This window comes from Parasteatoda tepidariorum, chromosome 1 (genome assembly GCF_043381705.1).
Source record: "Parasteatoda tepidariorum isolate YZ-2023 chromosome 1, CAS_Ptep_4.0, whole genome shotgun sequence".
In the NCBI taxonomy this organism is placed as follows: domain Eukaryota; kingdom Metazoa; phylum Arthropoda; class Arachnida; order Araneae; family Theridiidae; genus Parasteatoda; species Parasteatoda tepidariorum.
In genome coordinates this window covers 75,320,323-75,347,445 of record NC_092204.1, presented here as the reverse complement: position 1 = coordinate 75,347,445, position 27,123 = coordinate 75,320,323, and the positions used below count along the sequence as shown (strand labels likewise).

At 28.1% G+C, this 27,123-nt stretch overlaps 1 protein-coding gene across 2 annotated transcripts in view; it reads left to right on the top strand.

Moving 5' to 3' along the window:
• LOC107449158 (urease subunit alpha) overlaps positions 1-27,123 on the top strand; it is a 60,918-nt gene that overhangs the window by 14,893 nt on the left and 18,902 nt on the right. Inside the window, exons 1-11 of one of the 2 annotated variants that reach the window (XM_071182426.1) lie at positions 1,516-1,656; positions 3,023-3,100; positions 4,377-4,456; positions 4,542-4,647; positions 5,500-5,580; positions 8,574-8,660; positions 10,207-10,332; positions 20,682-20,953; positions 22,998-23,047; positions 24,382-24,454; positions 25,064-25,145. In XM_071182426.1, the coding sequence (XP_071038527.1) occupies positions 1,540-1,656; positions 3,023-3,100; positions 4,377-4,456; positions 4,542-4,647; positions 5,500-5,580; positions 8,574-8,660; positions 10,207-10,332; positions 20,682-20,953; positions 22,998-23,047; positions 24,382-24,454; positions 25,064-25,145 (1,152 nt within the window). In that variant the 5' untranslated portion in view covers positions 1,516-1,539. Of the gene's footprint in view, positions 1-1,515; positions 1,657-3,022; positions 3,101-4,376; positions 4,457-4,541; positions 4,648-5,499; positions 5,581-8,573; positions 8,661-10,206; positions 10,333-20,681; positions 20,954-22,997; positions 23,048-24,381; positions 24,455-25,063; positions 25,146-27,123 lie in introns of those variants that run through there. The other variant, XM_071182424.1, reaches the window with a different exon arrangement.

Here is a 27,123-nt window from a genome sequence, read left to right as displayed (position 1 = left end):
CATATATATATATATATATATATATATATACACAGTGAAACCTCAGTTAAGAGGACACTCTTGGGACTGAAAAATTTTTCACTAATGAGAGTTGTCTGTTAACGAAAGTTGTCAATTATGGCGAAGAGTGCCTTAATAACGAAGACTCATGCCATAAATTGTTTTTAGAATAATTGCAATAATATAGAAATAATTATATAATCAAATTATATAGTCAAGTCAACTATTGACTTTGACATTTATTAATTATTATTTATCCTAATATATATATGAAGAACACATAAAATTAACAAAATGCAAGAACATTTTACGTGATCAAGATAAAATAACTAGTTTTCGACAAAACTTTTCGTTGATTATATTAGCCAATATAATAACAATTTATGAACAATTTTAAATATATTCAATATTGAGTCTCTCATTCTATTTTTAAAATTAATAATTACTTTATTTAATTATGTCAAAAATAAATTTTAATTCAAAATTAAAATTAATTAAACTATAATTTAAAAAAATTATGATATGTATTTTTTAGATTTAAATAAAAGTTATTCATAAAAGCATATTCAACAAATACAATAAAAAGATTAATTTTATTGATCAAACTGAATTTATAAGGATAAGTAACTAAGTATATATGCATCAAACTATACATATAATGAATTTTATTATTTAACTGATATTGCACACTACCCCAAGAAAAGTTTTACTAAAGTAATTCAAAAATTAAAATAAAAAATAAATAAATAAATAAAAAACGTTACCTTAAAATTTTTTTAAAGAAGAAAACTCCTCAGTGACCACTCATGGTCATAATATAAAACTGCAAAAGTGTCAAAGGATGTTCTGATGTTCTGTTTTGAATCGCAACTCTCGCTGAACTTTGGTCTGCTGAATTACTGGACTTACTATAAGTCCTCTCTTGAAAATTTCCAAGATGATGACTTCAGTCAATGGCATTTATCTTCGGAGATCTATTGAACTTACTATAAGTTCTCGCTGGGACATTTCCTAGATGATGACTTCAGTCAATGGCATTTATCTTCGGAGATCTAATGAACTTACTATAAGTCTTTTCGGGACATTTCCAAGATGGTGAATCTTTTGCTGTATAAGAGTCAGGAAAAATGTGCTTCTTTCCATTCTTCAGGGTTTTTAGTTCCTGTATGATGGAAGATCATAATGGATAACACAATAAGTTTTCATATGTATGCTTCGATGCGTTCTTAAAGTAATTTTTGACATAGAATAATAATTAATAAAGGACATTTTGAAACCTCGGTGCTGGATAGAAAGATTTAGTTTTAAAAACTGTACATATTATTCTTGGCAGCTTAGTCTTTTCACATACTATTTTTTTTTAATGTTTTTGCATTTGTAATTAAAAAATATTTGAATCTTTTTTTTCTTTTGAATTGTGCAGTTTTTTTTAATATGAGAGATATTTTAAGGAAACTATTTTTCTGAAGACAGTGATATTTCATTTAATTAATTTCAATTATATTATAGGAGAATATTGAATCTGAAAATGGCAGATTAATGAAAAGCCCACCTGGTTGCTTTTATCCTAAAAAAGGGGAGGAAAAAATTCGAATCAACAAGAATCGAAGGAGGATTACACTGAAAGTTACTAGCATCTGCGATAGACCAATCCAAGTAATTACTTAATATATGCCTGTTCGTATTTCTCGTAGCAGAAAGAATGTTAGAAAAATATAATTTAATGAAAATAGGAACTCAGAAGCATGAATGCAGATAAGAAGGCTCCATGTATTGGTCCGGTTATATTGAATAAAGTGAATTAGTTTTAATAAACAAATGCTTGCAATAACTATCAAATAACTAATTTTGACAAGTTAAGGAAATTAAAAATTTCACTTTAAAACACTTCAGAATCTACAATCACAGCAATAGAGGAAATTTATCTCTAAAATTTGTTTTTTGACGATTTGTTTCGTTACAAAAACTTTGATGCATCAGTTGTGTATGGTGTTAAATATAATGTTTTACATATTTGAGAATTTTGAGACAAATATATCTGTTAGAGAAGTATTAATAACTACTTCAAAATTCTTATATAGTCGTTAATAATCTTTAAATAGTCCTTAAATTTTTTTAGTAACAATTATATGATCTTTATTTATGGAAGAATTCCAAAGAGTTTATTTTTTTGGTTAAAAAGCTATATATTGATTTATGATTACCAATACTTAGTTTATTCAAGCTATTGTACAAAAGATATATCCATTAAATAACAAATTACAGTGCTACTTTTTTAAAATTTATAAATTATATTTGTTACAATTACAATTATATTTGTGGCAGATAAATCTTTTATTCAAATTGGCTCCATGGTCAGAAATATAGCTCTTTAAAATCTATTTGAAAGAGAATTAAATTTGATACAAATGTACGAATTAATTTTTTTTTCATTTTGACAAAATATATTATCATTTTTTTGCTTAAATAGATTTTTATAACATCAACAATATATGAGAATTAATGTTTTGATTTTTGGAGGTACTAAAAGATATTATTTGAAGAAATACCATACGAATTATTAAAATTTTTGTTAGTAATTTTAACTCGATACAATTTTTTTTCCTACTGGCCACTAATGTATATTTAAAACAACTCAGCCCGTTTAAGTAAAGTAATTTTTTCTTCAACGTTTACAAGCTGAGACATATTTTCGTATTTGTTATACATATGCATATTATGTAAGATTTATTTATTTCTGATAAGTGCATTTTCGTGATCTAAGCATATTAATTTATTCTTAAACGTATTAAAGAAATGTAGTTAAAATAATAAATGCTTGTTATTAAACTGATTGAATAACATGAAATATAATCAATATAAGTGAACATGTTTAACATGCATCACAATTGTAAGCGTAACTTCTCTTATGAGTGTTTATTTTATCTCTGTAAGACAAAAAATTATATTTAATATTTATAAGTAAAGTAAGTTATTTAGACATTTGTTTATAAATATAGATAACCGTTTTTTATATTTTTAGGTTGGGAGCCATTATCATTTTATAGAGACCAACAAACGTCTAATTTTTGACAGAGAAAAGTCCTACGGAATGAGACTGGTAATTTGAAGTAGAATATTATTATGCTTAATTTAATGAATTTTTTGTTTGGAGGAAATTCTTAGTCAGGGTATGAAAAAATAAGGAAATAATTGTGTGTTCTCATGTATTGTTATCCCCGAAATAGAAGAGAAAGTCTAAGTTAAAATTTTACTTTCTCAGTTAAAAAATTTAAATAATTAGAGGTGATTTGTAAGATTTTATATAGGACTATAATATAACTTGATTGCAAATTTGCAATTCTCTTTAAATTGTTACAAAATATACTTAGATTGAGCCTTTTTACAGTCTCGAAAATAAATGCCTCACTTTGACTATCCAGCAATCACTGAGATGTATTTCGTCACTGAATCACGTGATCTAAATCACTTTCAAATATGAGACGAAAATGATTCCTCAAATTGGAATCTCATCACAATGCATTGTGAGAGATCTTTCCAATGAGTAATTCCCTGATTGTTTTACTTTTGTCACTTTGTCAACCGGCTTGTATGGTTGTCAGGGAACTGACCTCATGCAAAAAAGGTATTGGATTAGAATCCCAGTCTGAAGAATGGAGGATTTATCTTTCTTCTCTTTGCACTATCTGTCCTTACTACGGGAGCAACATGGATTCGCCTAATATGGTACCCCTGAAAGACTAGTCAGCACATCTGCCCAGCATATACCGCACATCTGCCCTGCATATCGCTCGAAGCATAATACCAGAAAACTGTTTCGTTTCTGGTCCGGTAGAAATTTTTGCGAAATTTGAGCATCACATTTTTTTTTGCTAGATAACTCGAATAAAAACATTAAGAGTCGAATAGGGCTGAGATAGCCTGGTCGGTAGGGCGCTGGGCCCATGTTCGAGAGTTCGTGGGTTCGAACTCAGACAGCCAAAGACTCCCCGGGTAGTAAAATGGGGACTGATGCACCTTAAATCTGTCGAAGCGCAAAGTCCTCCATGTTCCCAAAACAAATCAATACCTCTGGGGATACTGAATTGGAGATTGATCGTTCTCTGATTCAGCTCAAAATTGTGATCTGTGCCCGTTATAGGGTCAGCCCTATAAACGGGCGTGACGTATGGGCGTGGCAGAAGTCGAATTCTTGGCCACAGATGGCGCCATTGGAAAACAAGAACAATCGCACCCCTCTGCCTTAACAGACATACGTCAACAACAACAACCAGAATCGAATAGTTTTTATATTTAAGTTAAAGTAGTTTGATTGAGAAAATTTTGGCAACATTTATTTTTCAATAACAATGATTTATAAGTTTTATTTCTTTCAGGATATTCCAGCTGGATGTTCTGTGAGATTCGAACCAGGAGAAAGTAAAAACGTTACTTTAGTGGAAATAGGGGGTGCTAAGTAAAACTATATTTTATTTTGCAAATGAAGTTTAACCTTACAGCATTACAGGACTATGAAACTTATCTTTTCTATTTTCCGATAGAATTATTACTGGTGGCAATAATCTTTGCAATGGTCCTATGAATAAACGATTCTTACCAAACATTATGCAGAAAGTTATAACACTTGGTTTCGGACACAAAATTCAGGTAATAAATTTTTTTCTGCAGGGTATTTTTTAAACACCACCCTAATTGTAAACCTTTGAAATGCTGCTCAAACACAAATTTAAATGAAAATCCAAAGTGTAGGATGAGAAACAAGAAATAAACAATAAAATAGCAAATGTCTAAAATAGAAGTTGTAAAAAAGTATTTATAATTTTAGTTCCATTTATTCTTGATTATAATTCCCCAGAATTTGATAATTTTTCCCTCTCTCATTTAAAAATGAATTTCTAATTCTAAAGTGCAAGTCCAAATATTTTTTTTAAATAAAAAATAGACAAATATGATCTAAAAATTCTGTATATTCTAAATATATAATATATTCGATTATTGCTTGTCTTTCTTTGAATGTTTTGTATGTACGTTGAACAGTTAAAAAAAAAGAAAAGAAGAAAAAAAACAGCTGCGTGTAATATTAGTTTCGTAGTATAAAAACAAGCCAATGCATTCTAGACAATTTTATAATGGAGTAGCAATTTTAAATTTGTTGTCGTAAAATTATTTTCATTTATTATTTTGCGAAAAGAATAGAGTATTCTAAGATTTTTGTANCAGAGTTGCAGTTACATTTTGACTACAGATATTGACTACGTTCTGCGAATTATTTTATAGGCAATATGATGTTTTTATTTATAAGTTCTCTTGTAATTCTCATATAACGAATATTTTTGATAAATATTTTTCTTCTTGAAACAGAAATATTAACTATTTATGCATAAATAGTAAAGAAACAGCAAAGATTAACTCACAGCAACTTAATGAATTTAGTAATTTGAGTTTTAGGAATTTTAATTGAATAAATTAATATAAAATTAAATATATTGTTATTTTTAGAACAATGTTTTGCCCGTGGAGCCATGCCAAATTACAAGATTTTCCTACATGAGTAATTATGGTCCAACTACTGGAGACAAGGCAAGTGCTGAATTCTTTTAATTCATTTATTACAGTAATCAAAGTTTGAGGGTGGTTTCTTTCAAAAATATTCATTTTTTATTAGTGTTTATTTGATAGTCGTAAAGTAGGTACGGTACTAATTTCTTTGATTTAAAAAATTATAAAAATATACACAGCTACAATTTTCTTTTTAATAATATTCTGTGATTTCTTAATTCTAAAAAAGTTTTCATTATTGTTGATGGATACTTTATTAAAATAATTATCTTTTCTGAAATTTACTTTAAGTTTTTTTTTTCATTACTGTAATTTTTTGTGAAATCTTCTAATAACTAATGATCCAGATGTATAAAATGTTAACTAAAAGATTTCATTGATTTAAGGAAAAAAATTGTATAACTGAGTTTATATTAAATTTAGTTGAAAGAGTGATTTTCAAAAAATTATCTTTCGAAAATTACTTTTTAGATTTATATTACATTCTGATTATTGTAGAAAAAAAATTATTTGAAAATGAATGAACTTGAAATTAATTTTACAAATGATGTCTGATGCTTCTTTTTGTATAAAGAAATATCTGTTATTTTTAACTTTATGAAAAAATTGAGATAAACATTTTTAAATTGAATTTATTTACTTGCTTTGGTTGTTAAAATCTTGCAGAGTTGCAGTTACATTTTGACTACAGATATTGACTACGTTCTGCGAATTATTTTATAGGCAATATGATGTTTTTATTTATAAGTTCTCTTGTAATTCTCTTGCATTCTAATTGTAATACATTAATTGTAAACGACAGGTAGATAAATTTTAACAAGTTTTTAATGAAAATTTTGATCGCAAGTCAGTTAAAATAAATAAATAAATAAACAAATAACTCACTTAATTTCTTTTTCTGAAACCCACTCTGTTTCACATCTATTTCAAACGTTATGAGGATAAGAAAAAAAAAAGACATTTGTTATTTAATGAGAAATGTAACGAATTCAATGCGTTAGGGAAAGATAATTTTATTTGTGAATATTGTTTAAAAAGTATTCCACAGACAATATGTCTTCACATCTTGAAATATTCTGTAGAAAACTTTTAATCATCCTACATTAAATTTTTTTTTATCAATGCTTCGAGTAAAGGGAAAATACGAGGCAGCGCTTCACTTTTAAAACCGTATATAAAATTTATATGAGTGAGTAATGAAAAATTATATTTTGATGCTGCTGCTATCTAGTGGATGAAATGTCAAAATGAAAATGAAAGTTTTTCATTATTCCTTTCAGGAATAAAATGTACAAAACTCGCTTTTTATGCTATTCACGAGGCATTAAAATAGTTCTCACCTTTTTTCACGGAACCAAAGAGAGCCCACTTTGAAAAAAAGAAAATTTTATAGCATAGTAAATCGATATCTTTGATTTCAATGAGTTTTTAGAACTATAGTAACTGGTACCGCCATCTATTGATGTAAATAAAAAGTAAATGTTCATCATTTACTTTACTTCGAAAAATAGAGCTTATTTTTGTATTTTTAGAAAATGAACACTTTTGAAAATGTACATTTAAGAGTTTTCAGCTCAAATAATATTTTCTTGTACTTCAAATGTAGAAATTAAGCAGTACGAGTCTTTAATTGCTATGATAAGAATGTGAAAATATCGCAAAAAATGCTGTGGCACTAGTAAGAGGAGAAGGAGGAAAGACTCAGATTTGTTGCAATGGCACATCGCTTTCTTATTTTTAGCCTTTTTTGGCTGGAGTGGTTTATTTTCTATATATGTGTCTGGTTTCTGGAGATGATGCTCAAATGACTTGATACCCACGCCGCCATCTAGTTAGACATATATGTACTTAAATCTTACTCAATATGCTATTATTTTAAAAACTTGACTATTATTGAGTGCAATTAAATTTTCAAATCTTTACAAGCATCCAGAAATGTACTAGAATATTTTGTAAATATACATGCATAAATTTGTTAGTATCGTTAAGATAATTCCTTCAGTTGAAATGTTAAATTTTTTTTATACCTGTTAGTATTAAATTTTTTTTTTAGATGGCAGCACCATATGCACTTTAGGGGGAGGCCTAATATTAACATAATAACTATAACTATTAATAACTTAGCATCGAACAAAATCTAATTCATATTATCTCAGAAAGACCTATTGAATCAATAATTAAAATAACGGCAAGTTCAGAATTAACTGCTGATGGTTACATGTTTTAGCTAGTAAATATATTGAATTTATAGTGCGAGGAAAAAATTTCAAATTAAAATAAGTATTTTTTAACATTGTAAATACTTTCAGTCAATCACTCATTTTACCACCTTTTATTTTATTTTTATTTTTTTAAACGTGAAAGCATCGAAATTGAATCTTACGTATGGTTTTACAGTAAGGTATTTAATTAATTATTCCAGAAAATGCACCCAGTATTTTAAAGTAATTTTAAAATTCATCAACCGGAAAGTAAAAGAAATAACTAAAATTCTTATAATAGTTATTCGCATAATAGTAATGCCTGTAATAATAATAGAAATTATAATTCTTAGGAATCATTCTTTTAATTGAAAATACAATAATTGAAACTCTGCTCTTATACTTTCTATTCTCTTATTGTATACAATTTTTAAATGTCTGTGTTTGTTATCAGTTTATGTAAATACTTAATAAGGTTTCGTTATTGAAAGCTAGAGAAAACATTAATAGTCAGAATTTTGATTCTGACGAAGTAATGAATCCGTTAAAAACCATGCAATAGGTTTACTTTCGAATATTTCTGGAGACATACACAGAATAAAGTAAAAGGAATTTCAAATATTCTAAGAAAAATTTCGAAGTTTTAGAAAGATTCCTAATAATTTCGTCACTGAATTATACAATATTTAAGATCTAACTCTTTTATTAAAAACGGACTGTAAAAATGCAAATGTCAACAAGAGGTATGAGTAAGCAATGTTGATAAATATAAGTGCAAGATTTATTAACGAATTATTTTCATTTTTTCAATAGGTTCGTCTAGGTGACATGAATCTTATTGTTGAGATTGAAAAAGATTTCACCTTTTATGGAGACGAGTTGAAATTTGGAGGTGGTAAGGTACGAATTAAAATTTCAATGTTTCGCTCCAACTAATTTGGCATCATTTTAATTTTTAACATTTGGCAGCATTAAAAGTTTTTATGATCAGAAACATCAGAATCAAATTACGAAATTATTTAAGCCGATTCAATTATAACATATCCAGCCATAAGATGTGCTAGTAAACAAGGGGAATACTCGTATATTGTTATAATATTAGCACACTTGTATAAATGAATTTTTCATGAAAATTAACTTATTTAATAGAATGAAAAACTGTAGAGTGTGTTTCAAATTAAAACTCTGAATACAAAATATTCAGTTTGAAATCTTTGAATTTGTTAAACTCAATTTTATCATTATTAGATAGCATCAAGTTTAAAATAGTTTCTTATTTTACTTCTGAGAAATAGTTTCGATTTTTTCACAATTTTCAAAATTTTTCTTTTATTATACTCACTTTTAGAGAATAATTTTACTAGTTTAGAGAGCTAAATATGTTACTTCTTCACGGATGCAAGATAGAAATGCTTGACCTGTGTTAAACCTTTCTACTTGAAGTTATCCATTAAGATATGTTGTCCTGTCCTAAGAAACCAAGCCTTAAAGGCTTGGTTTCTTAGGACAGGACGCCGTCAGCTGAGAATCAGCGCTAACCTCTGATTGGTCCATTTGTGAGTTTGATAGTATACGTCATCGAACGCTCATCTTGAACTGCAATTACCGTCCAACTCAACTGCAGTTGGATTACAACGTGACGTTAACCACAAAAGCAATGGCGGACAACATTCTGTTGCACATTGAAATCAGCCAAGATTTTGATTTTGACATTAAATATATCTTCTTCATTAAACATAGCACTCTTCATTTAGCTCAGCTATAATGTGTTTTTTCTTGCTCATTTTCATTATTTGTTCTCTAAAACACTGGTCGACAATAACAAAATCAATACAAATTCAAAATAAATATTTGTTTACGTTATTAACGCATGCGCAATGAGAGATAATGTCTGCGTTGGACCGACTGCTCACGCTGAGCTAACAAAAAAGTATTTTTTTGGCGTCAGCTCTACGTCAACTTTCCGCTGACGCCCAGATAAGGCGCTAGTTTTAAGAAACCAGGCTTTGAGCTAACAAACCAGTATTTTGTTGGCGTCAGCGTGACGTTGACGTCCCGCTGACGCCCAGATAAGGCGCTTGTCCTAAGAAACCAGACCTTTAGTATTCATTAATAATTCATTTAAAGTAGATAATCTTTTAAAAAAATCACGTAAGGTAGGTCAATATCTCATAACATATAAAAAAAAAATCGCGTAACCTATATAGTATAACCTATATAATTTTGTAAATATACAAATGGCATGCTCTCTTACAAACACGAGATAAGTCTCCAACACGTCATAGTAACAGATGGTCTATTTATTTTTAGGGAAAGTGGGCATTGGTTTGATGGACACGTTTAATAAAAGTCAAGCTTTCTCAAAAATTAGATAATTTTTTTATTAGGATAACTTTTCAGATTTTATAAATAACAATAAGTTTTAACTTTTGCTTGATTTTATCAGGTTATTCGAGAAGGAATGGGACAAGCATCATTGAGAAGTAGTCATGAAGTTTTAGACACTGTCATAACAAATTGCTTAATTATTGATGCTATCCAAGGAATCATCAAAGCTGATATTGGAATTAAGGTGCGTTAAAAAGTTGCAAAACTTGTCAATCTTTCTAATTTAGTTCCTTTGTAATAAAAAATGTTTTTATTTTAAAGTATATCTTCTATTTTAGTTTTTTGGAATAATTTGTTTCGAATATGTTGTTTACTGCTGTTTTTTTTAGAGCATTAAACTCTTACAAATATTAAAGACGTCTTGTCTTTGATTCAGAATTTGTAATAAAAAATGAGTAATTTAATTGGGAATGTTTTAGACATTACGTGATGGATAAAAATAATTGATAAAGTACTGGTTTTAAGCAAATAAAGATTTATGAACATTCATAATAACATTTAAGAAGCAACCGACTGCTGGGTATGCAGTGCTATAAATCCGAACATTATTTGTAATAATCTTAAAATAGTATGTTGTTTCTTACATGAAATAATTATTTTGAATGAAATTATATTCATTCCATTATTACTCAGAGAAAAAAATGTGGTCAAAACTAACAGAGTGCTTATGGCTTTATGGGACAACCGAAAACTTCAGTAATTTTTACTGAAGCATTTTTGTAAAATTAACAATAAAATATGGTTTTGTGAGAAGCGAATTCGGTAAATGAAGTAGAATTTGGTATTTTTATCATGATACCTTGAAGCATGGTTAAAAAAGTCCTTTATTCGGTTAAATTTACTTTTAAGTTTTGTGTATTCTACTAAATGTGTGTTAATAAGAACTATAGTTTTAAAAAACAGTATTTCCGGTAAACCAGGTTCCATATGAACAGAAAAATTATCTAATGAATGGCTTTAATACATTACCCAACGTTACGATAGTTTTCCCAGAAAAATTTTACACGAAGGAAAAGACATAAAATCTAACTTGAAAAAAATTTCACTGTTTTTTTTAGGAGTGTTAATTTATAACCGTAATTGAGCATAAAAATCCGCAAAATTTATGTCAATTTTTAACAAAGCTCATTACCTGTAATATGTGTGGTTTAATTTATAAGGTGTGTTTTTACATTGACGAATAATTGAAAAGATTATTTTTGTATTGCTGTTTTTTGCTAGTGTTACTGTTACACATCTAATTACGAGTTATATTTTCTTTTACTTGAGAACTATAATAGAGTATCATAGAAAACATAATTAAAGTTAAGGAAAATTGTATTAAAATAAATTTATTTCATTATTTTAATTCAAAATTCACAACTTTCGATCTGAAAATATTCTCATAATTAATATCATTGTGTATTTAATGTATGTACTTAACTTTTCCGTATTGTTCTGAGCAAGTTTAACATTAAATTTAATTAACTATAAACTAATAATGCTTTATATGTTCACAAAAGATAAACCATATGCTATCCTACATCGAAAATAAATATTTATTACGATATCTTCAGACTAAGTTCTTTGCAGAAATTCTTTTTATTGTGACATTAATGTTTTAGATCCAAACCGAACCCCCACGATTTATTTCTATGTATTGCTATAAAAAGTTGATTCGACCTTACACTTGGTTCATTAACCAAAACAATTACTTTTCTTTTTTTATTATTTATCTTTGATTTCGGTACTTGAACATTAAGTGCTTGTTCTACCGAAAATAAAATCCTAGTTAACTATTACTTTAATAGTTATTTATGTTAGGAAAAGGAGGTAAACTTATCTTGGCTATAAAGCTTAAGGCTGTAAAATTTAATTGTTATTGTTTACAGATGCGAGTTTCTTTCGTTTGTTTTTAAAATTATATTAAATTTAGAGTTCATTACAAGTTTAATAATTTAATAAATTAAATTTAGTTATGAAGAAAAACATGATTAAGTAAATAAAGCACTCAGATATTAGAGTGTTAAGATATTAAAAGCGTTAAGATATTACTTTATTAACACTTCATTCCCTTCAAAAATGTAAGAAAATGGAAATAACAATCGACATGTTTCATGTATTATGAAACAGGTGTCTATTTTTAAGACTTGCCAGGTATGAATGAGAAGAAACAAAACTGATTTTGAAATAGGAAGCGTAAAGTTGCGAACGAAAAATGGATACGAAAACCACAATAGCCGAAAGAGAAAAAAAAAGAGAGTAAAAACAAAACAGGAAAAACCATTATTGGCGAGGGGGTAAGTCAAAGTAAAATGCATTTTCACGCGTTATGGAGAGCTAATATCGTTAGCAAGGAAATCAGCAATTATATGAATAAAATAATTCTCAAGGCATCATAATGAGCTGATTTGACTAAGGTGGAAGTAATTTTAGCATTGCCAAAATGGAATTTATGCCCGAGAATGCAAGTCTGATAAGTCTTGCAAATGGGTGCCTATTTTTGAGCACTTGAAACAAGTCGAATGTTATTTCCATTTTGTATATTTTAGAAGTGAATCGTTTTTAATCAAGTAATAAAAACATGATCAGTTAATATTCTTTATTTAACCATAATAGCGACGTGGCTGTTTGGAGGAATTGGAGGGAAAAAATTTTATTATTATTTTTTATTATTATTTCTGAGCTTATGAAACATATTGTAATTTTAAAACATTTGGGTAGACAGGGAATTCTACAATGGCCAACTTTAATATATATATTAGGAATCCTTGACAAAACAGAAGTAAAAAATGTGTGCATGAGAAGTCACCATTAAGTTTTTAAGTGAGGAAAAATACCAAAACTCTTTGGAAACCAACTGATTCACTACTAAAGATTATAAGACTGAAAATAGCAAAACTAGAATAAATGCAGCAAAAAATATAGTGAAGTTGAAAAGCTAAGATTAATAGTTTAGACAGGCTTTTAGTTTATGACTCGTGAACTTTTAGTTTCAGCAAGCAATCAAAATAGATTTGATGCTTTTCGTCTCGCCTCCTTCAGTTGCAATTCATTTAACTTCGATACTTTTTTTTCCTAAATTGCATATTAATTTGTGACACTTATTGCGTATATTTTTTTAAAATTTTTTTTTGCAAGGTTTCTAAAAATTTATCATAATAAGGGCGGCTATAATGGTAAACCACGTTTGTTAAAATTTTTCTACTTAAATGTTTATTTCCTAACCATAGGAAACGCAAGACGCTTTTCTCCTATATTATTCCAACTGCACTCCTTCAATAAATTCTTACTGCTAAAAATTCTGGCTCACAGACTGCAAAGTTTAAAACAAGTATATGTATTGAAATTAACTTTTAGGCGAGGAAAAAACAAATTAACAAAGCACTATAAAAATCAAAATAATTGCTACAGAGGAATGTAAGATTTATAGCATCAAAACCAGTGCGATTACAGTAAAAAATATTGTTAACTAGATTTGAAATTCTCCGTAGTACTACCAGCAGGCAAACGGCTGAAGCAAGCTGTTTATATAATATAATGGAAAAAGCTAAAATAACAAATTATTCGTGCATTATTTTAATTGAATTTTAATTCTGAATTAAATTAAGTGCAAACTGAGATAATTTTTAATTCAGTGTCTTACTTTAAAATAAATTTAAATATAAATAGTGATATGGGAAGTGAATTGTTTCAAATCTTAAATAAAAAGTAAGTCAATTGGAATAAAAAGTAAACAGCTTAAAATTTCTACTTTAATTATAAAAATATTGTTCATACCGAAAATATATAAGTTTATTGTTTTGTAATTTCGAAACCATTTATTAGAAAAGGAAATCTCTTTGGGAATTCGTTCAGACTGTAGTCGGCAGTAACCAGCCGTTGGTTAATCTATTTCCAGCATTTTGTAACAAAAAAAAGTACTGGAAATTAGGGTGCATCATCCATAACATCTATTATACCGAAAAATTAATTTTTACTGTAAAATATTATGCCATACTTTTAAAAGCAGTATTTATTTAATTAGAGTGGTTCCATGACTTAACTGCATTTGCTGTAAAAATTACGGTATATCAGATTTTTTGTTTTATAGCATGTTCCGGTAAAAATGGTTTACACGGTAAAAAATATTGGCATCCTGAGTGCTGATATATTTTTACTATAACTTGCTCCGGTTTTTTTACAGTGTACATTTTTATCGACTGCATACCTGTTAACTAAGATATATTGATAAATGTAAATTATTTTCTTAAGAAATATTATCTTCAATTTTAATTTAATAAATCAAATATTAAGAATGAATATGCAAGACTAAGAATACAAGTATAATTTAAGAACGTATTTTGTTCAAAATATTTAACTGGTTGCGAAATATTCCCTCAAAATAAAGCTGATGTTTTATTTAAAATTGAATGAGATTTGGAAGGTACATAAAATGAATATTTTAAGAAAAATTGGTTCAACGGTTATTTATTGAATCGTTGGCTTGAATAACATTTGCTTTCCAAATTCGGTTTGAAATTTTTTTCAAATTACAAACTTTAAGAAGTACGGTTCAAGCTTAGTATCATATTAAGGTAGTAGAAAATTTGTTCCATATTATAATTCAAGTATATAAGAGTCTAAGAATTTCGAAGCATAAGTCTTTGATTTCTAGGTATAAATTAGAACTTGCTATTTAGAATTTTTTCCTAATATGCATTTTAATGTCTTTGATGGAAATAAGTTGCCGAAAATTATTTTTTTAAGGTGTTCAACATTTTTTAAATTTTCTCAAATTTTACCAAAAATATACTAGTTTTCAAGAAAGTCCTAAATACTAAATTTTGACTAAGTTCCATGATATGTTGATAAGTAAATAAAATGAAGCAAAAAATATTCCGACGTATTAATAGTAACTTAAAGAATGGGGAATCAGGTTCAATAAATTTCTCTATATTCTCGGAGAAAAAAATTCTGCTAAGATTATCGTACTGCATGGTAAAAACATTTCTGGTAAAAAGAAAATGATTCTTTCTAATAAAACCGAAATATATGATATTTAAGCAATTCATTTCGTTATTTACCCGCTTATATGGTAACGGTTTTCCCGATTCTGGTTTTCAAAGCTATAGTTCTTAGTAAGAAACTTAACCGAATAAATAGTTTTTATGATTATGCTTAAAGTTAGGATGATAATTTTACCAAGTTTTATCATATAGTATAAAACCATATTTTACGGTAAGTTTTACCAAAATTATTACTGAAGCGGTTTGGTAAAAATTACCGAGGTTTTTGGTGTTCCCAAAAACACTGAATTTTACCATCTTCTGGAAGTTTTGACCATAAATTTTTTCTCAGTTTATAAACACAAGGAACCAATAGAATTTGACACCTGAACATCCATTTCCAAGTTGGTAGAATACCAACCCCATGGTTTTATGGTTGTTGTTCGGTTCTAAAGGTTTAGTTATTGCCTCTTGAGATTATACAGATAGACATTAATTATCAGTTATGTTTACTAGCACATAAGTACACGTGTTACATAGCATATTATACCTGCTGATGTTGATGTAAGTATTCAGCCTGTCGTCGAGTGTGCTTGTATAACAACTTGTCCACAAAGTACATTTTTAACGAAATAAACTACCTCACTACTCATGATTAGTACTGGAGCAGTTATTTATCCAAATACTAATTAAATCATCTAATGTCTTAAAACTTTACTGTAATTGATCACAAATCTTACCTTTATAGTTTTAAAATTGAATCTTTAAAATTAATATTCAAAGTTCTACCACCGCAAGTATTCTCTTACTACAATACAAAAGTTTAATTAATTTTAAAAATAAATTGAAAATAAAATTAAGGCCTTTAAATTTACCCAACGCAAACAATCAATTCTCCAGAAATTAAAAATCTCAAACGCATTGATGAAAATTCCTTAAAAAAATAATAAATGTTAAACTTATTTTAAGAGTTTCACGAGAAAATAATTTCTTAGCAAGATAAATAATATGACAAGGTAGTCGGAAGTTTTCAATAGAAAACTTATAATTGGATTAAGTGATTGTGAAACTCCGGATTATTTTCTCATTGCTTAGTCTTTTTTATAATTCTACTTCGTTCGGAAAATTGATTTGAAATGTCTAACGTTAACAAAGCTCTTCATCAAGAAGATCTATCGGAATCTAATCCCTCAAAGGTTCTTCGAATCTACCGGAAAAATCTATACTTACAAGCTTATTGCATTTTGTTGTAATAGTTTTTAGAATAGTTAAAATAAATAGAAGTTTTAAATTATACGAAGTTGTGATTGTTATAGTTTAATTTATGCTTAAATAATTTAAGAAACAATATATTTTTTTAGAATTTTATAGGATCGCTAATTTGATTATAATTACTTCAAATTGATATATAATTCTGTTAAAAGGATTATACATTTCCGTAAATTAATTATATATTGCTGTTCAAATGGTTATGATTCTGTTTTCTTGATTGTAATATTTCTAAATTCATTTTTTTTTAAATGGCGGGCACTTGGAACTATTTTCTATTGGCCTCAGAAAGTGCCAGAACTGCTACCTTTTTCTCGTTACCCAGTGGGCACCTGCGGCGAAGCCACGATGGTGGAGCAGCGCCGCCCACGTCTCACAACAACAACCCGTTTATAGGGCGGGTCACATTCACACAATTACACACACAAAGGAGAAAGGACATAGAACACAAAGAGAGAGAAAGAAACATCCATGCCCAAAGAGGGATTCGAACCCGCATCCACTGGCTCCGCAGGCAGGCACGCTAACCGCTCGGCCAACTGGCCGGCAAATTCACTATAATTTATTGTATTCATTTGACTATAATTGCATTCACTTGACTTTAATTGCATATTTGATTGTTCATTCCTGCTTAGTTATAGTTGCATAATTTGGTTGATTTTAAATGCGGTAAATTGTTGGATAGCTTCATAAAATTTGTATATTCCTTTTGATTTTGTCTTTTTCTTAAGTTGAGTATAAATTTCTGTTACATTAATTTGTACATCTGTTAGATAGATTTCAAATATAAAACATTTACAATGTTCTTCATCCAAAAATATATAATCTGAATCGAATCTCATGAGAATTCTTCCAGCTCACAGGGACAAATATATTTAAAGGCTTATATTATATATTAATTGTAAAAAGAAATATTTGTCTTAAATTTGTCTTAAGTAGAGTATATATTTCTGTCAAATTAATTACTACTTCTATTAAGGAGATTTCAAATGTTAAACGTTTACAACGTTCTTCATCAGAAACTTCTATCTGAATCTAATCCTCCACGAATTCTTCCAAAGTAACAGAAATATATATTTAGAGACTTATTGTATATTGGTCGGAATAGTTTTTGAGATTGTGATAAGAAATATTTATGTTAAATTTGTCTTAAGTTGAATAGATATTTCTGTTAAATTAACTTGTATTTCTGTTAGATATATTTCAAATGTTAAATATTTACAATACTCTTCTACAGAAAGGAAATTATTGAAATCGAATCTCTCGAGAATTTTCCTGTCTACTAGAAAAAATATTTTTAGAGACTAATTATATATTAGTTGTTATAAATATTGAGATAACAATTATAAATATTTTTCTTTCTAAGACAATTGAGCTTCATTTATGATGAAATAAGTTTAGAAGCAATATTTTATTTTTAGATTTCGATATTTTCGTTAGATTAATTATAATTACTTTATACTGTTAAAATAATAACATACTTTGATTAAAAAAATCCGATATTTCAGTTAATTGATTATATTGATATTCGCCTGATTATGATTCTGTTAATTTGATAAATAACTCCATCGTATCGATTGTATATTTTAGTTCAATTGACTATAATTTCGCTAGTTTGATTTTCATTAGGTTTATTTAAGACATTGTTTCATTAAACGAGTTCGAACGAATGATATTTCCATTAATTTATTCTGGTATCTTCATATTCATAAATTTATGTGCATTTTCTTCTATTAAATTTTATTGATTTGACATGTTTCCGTCAAGAAGATGTAGATTAAATTAATTAATCAAATATTTTTCCAGTTTATCAGAAAATAATATTTTTAAATTTATTGCGTAATAGGTTTAGGGCTGGCAATGAAAATTATTCATTCTAAATTATAGAAAAGTTAAGTATATTTGAGAGTTTCATTTGTTTTAATAATTTAAAGAGGTAAGGCTAGTTCATTTTCTCGGAAAAAATTCTGGTAAAATTACTGTACTGTATGGTAATGATATTTATGGTAAAAATTACAGCAACATAATTCTTATATTAAAAACCAAAATATACGATATTTAAACCATTCATTTGGTAATTTTTCAGTTCATATGGTAAAGGCTAACCGGAAATTCTGATTTTCTAAATTATAGTTCTTATTGCCAAATATTTAGTAAAAAATGCAAAACTGAAAAATAAATTTAACCCAGTGAATGGTTTTTATACCTTTTTCTAATGTATCCAGATAAAATTACCAAATTTTACAACATTTTATCAAATATTATAAAGCTATATTTTATTGTTAATTTTAATGAAACCATTATCGAAACACTTTGGTAAAAATTATCGAGATTTTTGGAGTAAAAAAAACCCAGATAATTTCACGGTAAATTTTACGATATTCTGTTACTTTTGATCATACTTTTTTCTCAGTGTAGAATTAGGGACTTGTGATAAATTAATTTGTTGTTGAATTAAGAAAGCAGCTCAAAGCAGCTAAAATAGGCAATTATGAGACTATTTTGACCATATTTGACTACAAATAATGTTGAAAATATATATATACTCTAAAAAATACAATGAAAAATTGAATTTTTCGTTTAACGTTAAATTGTTTTTATATTTTTGAATTACGATTATTTTTTGGATTAAAGGATTTTTCACTGCCTTTGGGAAGCAAAATAGTAGAGAAAGATTGTGGACGTGATATGTTTTAACTAATTCTTTACCTATCGAAAATATTGGTAAATTAGATATACACTATCTGGCCATTAATGACCGGACAACTCTCATTTAGGATACATGAGGTGCTAGTATCAAGTCAGTAGGTCCGCCATGCGCCCGAATCACAGCTTTAACCCTTCTAGGGAGGCTATCCACTATGTGTTGGTACACGGCGGCAGGTATTGCCCGCCATTCCTCCTGGAACATGGCGAAGAGTTGAGTGGTGGTTTTGGGGCGTTGTGGTCTGGCCCTAAACCGGCGCTCCGACTCATCCCAGAGATGCTCAATTGGATTGATGTCGGGACTTTGGGATGGCCAGTCAAGCTCTTGCACCCCCATTTCATCAAACCAGTTCGTGATGGCATATGCTTTATGAATGGCAGCGTTATCGTGTTGAAACACAAACGGGCCATTACCGAACTGTTGCCACAGGGTGGGAAGCACCGAATTGTCCAGGATGTCTCTATACCCTTCTGCGTTCAGGGTTCGACGCACTAACACCAAGGGTCCAAGGCCAAACCATGAGAAACAGGACCACACCATAATTCCTCTACCGCCGAACTTCACAGTGTCCGGTCATTAATGGCTAGATAGTGTATGTGATAATTTGAAAATAAAACTTTTGAAATTGTTAACAAACCTTATGTATCATTTGTCATCACTTTGAAATTGTTTCGGATTGTGGCCATCCAGGGTAATATTTCTTCTTGATCGAAGATTTGAATTGAAAACTGATTTTTAAAATATGGTTTTAAAATATCTCATATAGTTCCAGTGACTGAGTGGTAGCTATTCCTGCTCTCGCACCACAGGGTTCAGGGGTTCTATTCCTGGACTGGGAAGGTTGATTCAACCTTTTATCCCCTTAGTGGCTGGATAAAATAGGCAATACGCATGTTTGGGGAATTAAACACACCCCACGTTCGGCTGACCACTCAAACGGAACATCTGCACCTGCATCCTAAAGCCCAAGGTGACGAAAACTGGGATGGGCGTAGTAGGCTTTGGCCACCATAGGGCTGTCACGATACTGATATCATATTTAAAGCTTTAGGTCAATTTCTCGTAAACCACCAAAATTTGCTTTAAAAAATCATTTTGAAAAGAAAAATTATTAAACTTTTTTTAATGGCGCTTTTTTATAACTTCTCTAATGCAGATTATCGAAATAGAAACAATTGTAACTAAATAATTTATGACAAGATTTGTTGAAGCTGAAAAACAAGCTTAAAACTGACACTGATTTAATAAATGGAGAAATAAAAGTATGAATTTTAATTCTTACTTCTCTTAAATATTTCGTAGCATAAAGCCGATCATTTAATTTTGCAAGAGTATTTTCTCTGTCACAATTTCCTACAACACATCATTAGTAGATAACGGTAAATATGAAAAATTTAAGCAGTTTGGCTTGCTTGAGATCAACTTTTAGATTTGTTATATTTTACATAATTAATTTCATATGTGGCATCAAATTGGGTTTACATTGTCAATTTATATAATGTTTGCCATTTTTCTCTGTTACAGTTCCAAAAAATCCAATTTGTATCATTTTTCCTTAATTTTACGAAATAAATTTTTAATTAACCTCAGGATGGATTGATCAGAGGCATTGGAAAAGCAGGAAATCCCGATGTCATGGATGGTGTTCATGCTAACATGGTGGTAGGAGTATCAACGGAAGTAATTGCTGGTGAAGGTTCAATTCTGACTGCTGGAGCAATTGATACCCATGTTCATTTCATCTGTCCTCAATTAATTGAAGATGCCATTGCATCTGGTATTACTACGCTAGTTGGAGGTGGAACAGGACCTGCTACTGGTACCCGAGCTACAACATGCAGTCCAGGACCATATCATATAAGGTATAAAATTTAAAATCGTATTTTTCTTAAAAGGTGGGAAACATTACGTTAGCACTACATTTGCATTTTTTTAATAAAGACAAAGTAAATGGTTTGCCTTAGTTTTGTAGAATTTTTGAAGAATTAAGAAGAAATCTACGTAGCATTGAAAATCACCATACTTTTGTAATTCCTATTTTGTAAAAGCATAATGCCGGAATGAAACGTCACGCATTGATTTAAAAAAAAAAAAAAAAAAAAANAAAAAAAAAAAAAAAAAAAAAAAAAAAAAAAAAAAAAAAAAAAAAAAAAAAAAACACACGTATCTTTTTTTAAATAATTTTTAAAATTACGTCGAAATTAATTTGATTAATTAATATAATTAATATGAAAAGCATAGGTACTATAGATTAAAAAATATGGAATTAACCGAAAACTGCTATACCAATAACAAATAAAGTTAAAATTATACCATATTTGAGAAAGTCAAAGGTTACTACAGATATAACATATTATTTCTTAGTAAACAGGGTTTTGTTTCGTGAATCTTAACAAACAATTCATAATTTTTTTTTAAAATGCTCTTTGAAAGATTATTATTTCTTTAAACTAAGTTCATGTCAAAACCACAAAATATTTGGGTGTTACTTTTGATATGAAGCTAACTTGAAAAATCATATCGAAGAAATAACAAGAAATGTTAGAAAGAAAACGTCGGTTCTGAAAAGGTTTGCAAGAGCAAAAAGGGGCTGTGGTAGTGATACCCAAGATCTGACTTACAATATGCATATTAAGCCTGTTTTGACGTATTTCTCCGAAGCACTTATAACATGCAGTTAGGCTCAGATCACAGCACTGGAGACTGCGTTAAACCAAGCTTTAAGGTAAAATGCGGGAGCTGGGATTTTTTCAGAGCTATTTTCTTTTTATTTGAGCTAAGAACCAAAAACAACTTCTTTCGAGTAGCATATATCCAACTTGTTGCAAAAATCAATGAAATTTTTGAAAAATGCAAGTGATTTAAATTATTATAATGGTAGCAATAGTATCTTATTTTCAAAGCAATGTTACAGTGAAATGCTGCCCGGGCTAGAAATGTAGGATCAGAGAGATTGTAAATTACGTTTTGTGTTTTGAAATAAAAGAAGTTTCCCTCCATGACGATGTTATTTCTTTGTTTAAAGCGATCCGAGCATTTAATGTTTATAGTTCAACTAGGCTAAGGAATTAACTGTATTTTTCTACACATAATCACGAAAGATTTTATTTGGTGTAAAAAAAGTTAATTTATTTTAAATTTTTCACAACTTTATTTATTTTAGTTATTGAGTTGATATTTCGAGTTATTTAGTGTAAACATTTCATTAAATTCAAAGAAAATTCATTAAAATAAAAAAAAAACAATGTAATTAATTTGGGAAGAAATAATGAACTTTTTTTTAATTAAATTAACAAGTAAAAGCGTAAATTTAGTCATAAATAACTGCCTGAAACCTGAAGAAGAATTTTCGAATAAGTTATTTTAAATTTATTAATCACATCAAGGTTTTCATTACTGCAAACAATTTTCAACATTCTTCTCTTCTCTATATTACAAATTAAGCTAATTTAGCAAATTATTGAGCAAATTATTTTAATAAAATAAATTTTAACGTAAATTAAATTGATTAATTTTAAAATGAAATTGAACGTAAATTGTAACTTATTATACAGCAATCTTTCTATAACGCAGTTTAAGGTAACATTTTTTTTTCATATTATAAAACAATAACTCAATTATATATTATATAGTAGTGTTTTCACTATTTTTTATCGAGCAATACTTTGAATTTATATACTATACATATAGAGCAATTTAATTTGATTCCTTAAAAAAATAAATATAAAGAAAATTTTTTTCTTTGACTTATCTAGATTCCAATTATTTTTATCTTCTTTATTACCAATTATTTCTATCTTTTAAAAGCAATGTTTTGAAATTCGACATTGTCTTACTTTATTCTCATTTCTTGGATTTTATTGACATAGTAAATTTTTCACATATGAATTTTCATTTGTTTTCCAGATTTATTATTGAAGCAACTGATGAATATCCTTTGAATTTTGGGTTCACTGGTGCGTTGATTTTCATTCATTTAACAAATACAATAATTGGTATTTAAAATTAACGTACGACAAAGAGCTAAGGAAATATCCTTAGGTACGTGGCACCGCATCAGTAGAAAATTATTGAAATGAACATAATGAAACTTAGTAGCGAAACCTGTCAAACTATGCAAAAGTTTTTACTGGTCATTATTTTTGTAAAATTCTGCAAGTATTATATTAAAAGTTAGAGAGCATCGTAATATTAAAAAATAAATTAGTTTTAATAATAAAGCAATCGCAAATTTAATTAGTTCAAAAAACGATAAATTTTTGGCAGAAAACTACTATTGTTAATTTTTACAAAATTACTTTAGAAGCGTAATTGGTATTTAAAAATAAAGTCTGAGAAAGAAATCATAAAACATCTGGTAGTACTAGTTGTTTCATGTATTTTTTTACAAAAAAGCAACGGATCAATTACAATGAAATTGAATAGCTGAATCTGAGAAATCTTGTTTAAAATAAAATATTTTTATGAATATTTGCAAAAGCTGGATTAAATATTACTGCATCATAAATCTAAAAATAAAGTTATCTAGCAAATTTTTTAAAATAATTTGAAAAACTATTTTAAAAGATGAGTATAATTGCAGTAAAATCATCTGATATTTTGTTTAAAGAATATTTCACATTAATCAGGGCTAGTCGTGATAATTCTACGAATCAGCAAGCTTTCATTGGAATTCAAACTTATGTTACCAGTGTTCAAATAAAAAATTCTATTCTATGGCTTATATGTGAATCTCTTACAATTGAAAGAATTTACACAAATTCTTAAAATAGTTTAGTAGTTAAAAATGTAAACTATTTTGTACATTACCCAAATTTTATACAAATTCACTTAAAAATAAAAATATATAAAATATTTGCAATTATAACATCATAAAAGTTGGAAAATAAAATGGAATTTTTTAACCATCCCATATAGATATATCAGTTATTTAAACAATGATGTCAGATAAGTTTCAAGTAGGCTATAATAGTCGTTGTTACATGCGCAAAGTGGATAATATTTCAGTTAGTTTGAGTTGTCGACCTTTAAAAAGCCGTGCTGATGCATTAAGTAGTAAGAATTAATAATTATACAGAGACTCAATTACAATTCAGCATTTTTCTCTATTTTTATTCACAAAAATGATTTGAAATATTTTATTTATAGTTTGAGTTGTCTACCTTTAGAGAACTGTGTTGATGTATTGAGTCGTAAGAATTAATAGTTATACAGAGACTCAATTATAATTCAGCAAATTAATGATTTTTATCCATTTTTATTTGTAAAAATGATTTGAAACATTTTATAGGTAAAGGAAACACATCTGATGTAGATAATTTATCTTACGGACTTGTAGAGCAAATTGAAGCTGGAGCTATTGGGTAAATACAATAAAATTAATCCTTAATTATTAACAAAAAGACGGTAATCATTGCGAAAAGACAGATTTTTTTTCCTTTAAGCATCAGTTCTAGTCAGTTCTTTTGCAAACTTAAAGGAATTATTGAATTGATTTTATGTTTAGGTTATTAAGGCATTATTATCAGGAGTTTCAGTAAACTATTTCCGAAATTAGAGAAATATTTGAAGTCTGATCTGATTTTAATTTTTAATTAACTTTTTTTTTTAGAAAAAGTGTACCTGTAGGAATTAGACAATAAAAGTTTGTTTTTGACTTAATTATTTTAAAATTTCAGTTGACATAATTTTTTGATCTTTCTTTTAGTTATTAGATTGAAAATGTTTTTAAAATTCTATTCTGAAACTGCTGCCAATAACATTGTTTTTATTAAGTAATGAATGTGTCTCATGATTTACCATTGATTACGACTGATTATGATTACAAGTATTGTGTATTTTTTCCAAAACTATCGAAGTTAAAAATTAGAACGTTTTTAATTTCATTTGTACATCAAGAAGCTGTTTAAAATTTAGAAATTTTCTTCTAATTAAGACGTATCATCTGAAAACAAATATTTTTTATCTTTCAGATTGAAACTTCATGAAGACTGGGGAACGACTATAGCAGCAATTGATTGTAGTTTAAATGTCGCTGAAAGTTTAGACGTTCAAGTAAAATTTTTACATTAAAAATAAATTTTTCTTTAAAAGAAGAGTTATAAATGATTGATTTTTGAAAAACAAGTTTAAATAATTTTATTAATTTAATAGTAAGTGAAATAAGTATTATTATTATTTTAGATTTAAAATTTAATTTTTAATAATCCTCCGACAATTATTAAAACTTGAGACTAGATTTAAAAGCTTTTTTTTGAATTTGTGGACCAACACTGCTCTTGATCTTTTTGGGAAGATTTTTTTAAAGCCTAGTTAATGTGTTGACAGTGGAAATAAACTGAAAACGTAATTGTTTCTAAAAAACGACAGAAAAGACTTGTAAGCGTCGAAAAAAGTTCTAGTAAAAACACCGTCCTGTATGATACTGACTAGTTAAAGACTGGTAAAAACAAATATAATTCTGGTTAATAAAACCAAAATATACGGTATTAAAACCATTCATTTGGTATTTTTTTCTGTTCGTATGGTCACGGTTTACCGGAAATTCGGGTTTTTGAAAGTTTATAGTTCTTATTACCTCTCCTTTAGTAAAAAATACAAAACTGAAAAGTCGGTTTTCATGCTACGCTCTAAGGTAACATGATAAAGTTATGCAATTTATACAAAATGTACCAACTTTTGTCACATGTTATAAAGCCATATTTGATTGATAATTTTACCAAAATCATTACAAAAGAGCCTCGCTTAAATTCACCAAGCTTTCTGGTGTTCCTATAGAGCAGGAAACGCGGTAAATTTTACCATATTCCTGCAGTCTTGGCCGTACCTTTTTCTCAGTGTATGTAAGTTGCACCAAGCAAAAATGGGAAGCACTTTAATAACTTTTGATATAATGGTCAGATTTTATCGTACTTTAGATGCGATCTTACTTGTTTGAGGACCATGTTTGATATATGCTAAATAATAAGTGCATATCATAATTTAAGTTATGAAAATAAGCAAAATATAGCAACAAAATATGAAAAAATGAATAAAATATAATATAAAATATATATTAGAGACAAAAGTAAATCCTAATTTCTCTGTTTAAATATTTATGTTTTTCAACCGATTTTAAAATATAGATATCGCAATCTAGGAAATATGATCCCAATTATTTGGTTAGGAGAGCGGTTGGAAGTTTGAACGCTTTATGTTAATCTCTCTTTTTACATATTTCACTATCTGAAAGAGATCGTATCCTAAAATTTTAATTTCTTAAAAAAATATTTGGCTGCTTCTCTTTTAATTTTGTATTTTGTCATTGAAAGCTGCTTTGATTAGAATTATGTAAAAATCTGTATGCCTTACAATTCAGACTTCTTTTGGCCTTGATTAAAAAAAATATGAAATAATTTATTACGCTCAATCATTATTGAATGAAGGAGTTTTACAATTCTTTACTATAAAGTTTTTTAGAAATGCTGAACTATAAAAATTCTAGACAATTAAAATTAACCTTAAAGAGTCCGAACTTTTGGCAGCTCTCCTGTTTAGCTAGTGGGACCATATTTTGATAACGCATCCACCCTTCCCCCATACTTTGAAAGTCAAGATTTCAAATCCTCCGAAAAACAGGTATTTTTATTCATGAAAAGTATGCTTTGATGCCAAATTTTGTAATTTAAAATATTGTCAACATTAGTTAATTAGTATATTTAAGTATATTAAAGTATTAAGTATTAACTATTAAAGTTTAGTTAAGTATATTTAAGTATAATTTAGTATATTAGAATATTATACATAAAATAATTAGTATATATATGAGATATACCCTTGAACCAATGAGATCACATCTTAGTTGTTTAAATTTGACTATTAGATCAGAAGTTTGTAAGGTTTTTTTTTCTTTTATGCTGGCGACATGAAAATGAAGCTGAATCCGATTTTTTAATACGTGTAAATGGACCACTTATCCAATAAGGCCTTTAATCTCGTTTGTTACTTGGAAAAGTAAGAGCTTCATAATGTAATTTTCAATGAGAGAGGTCAT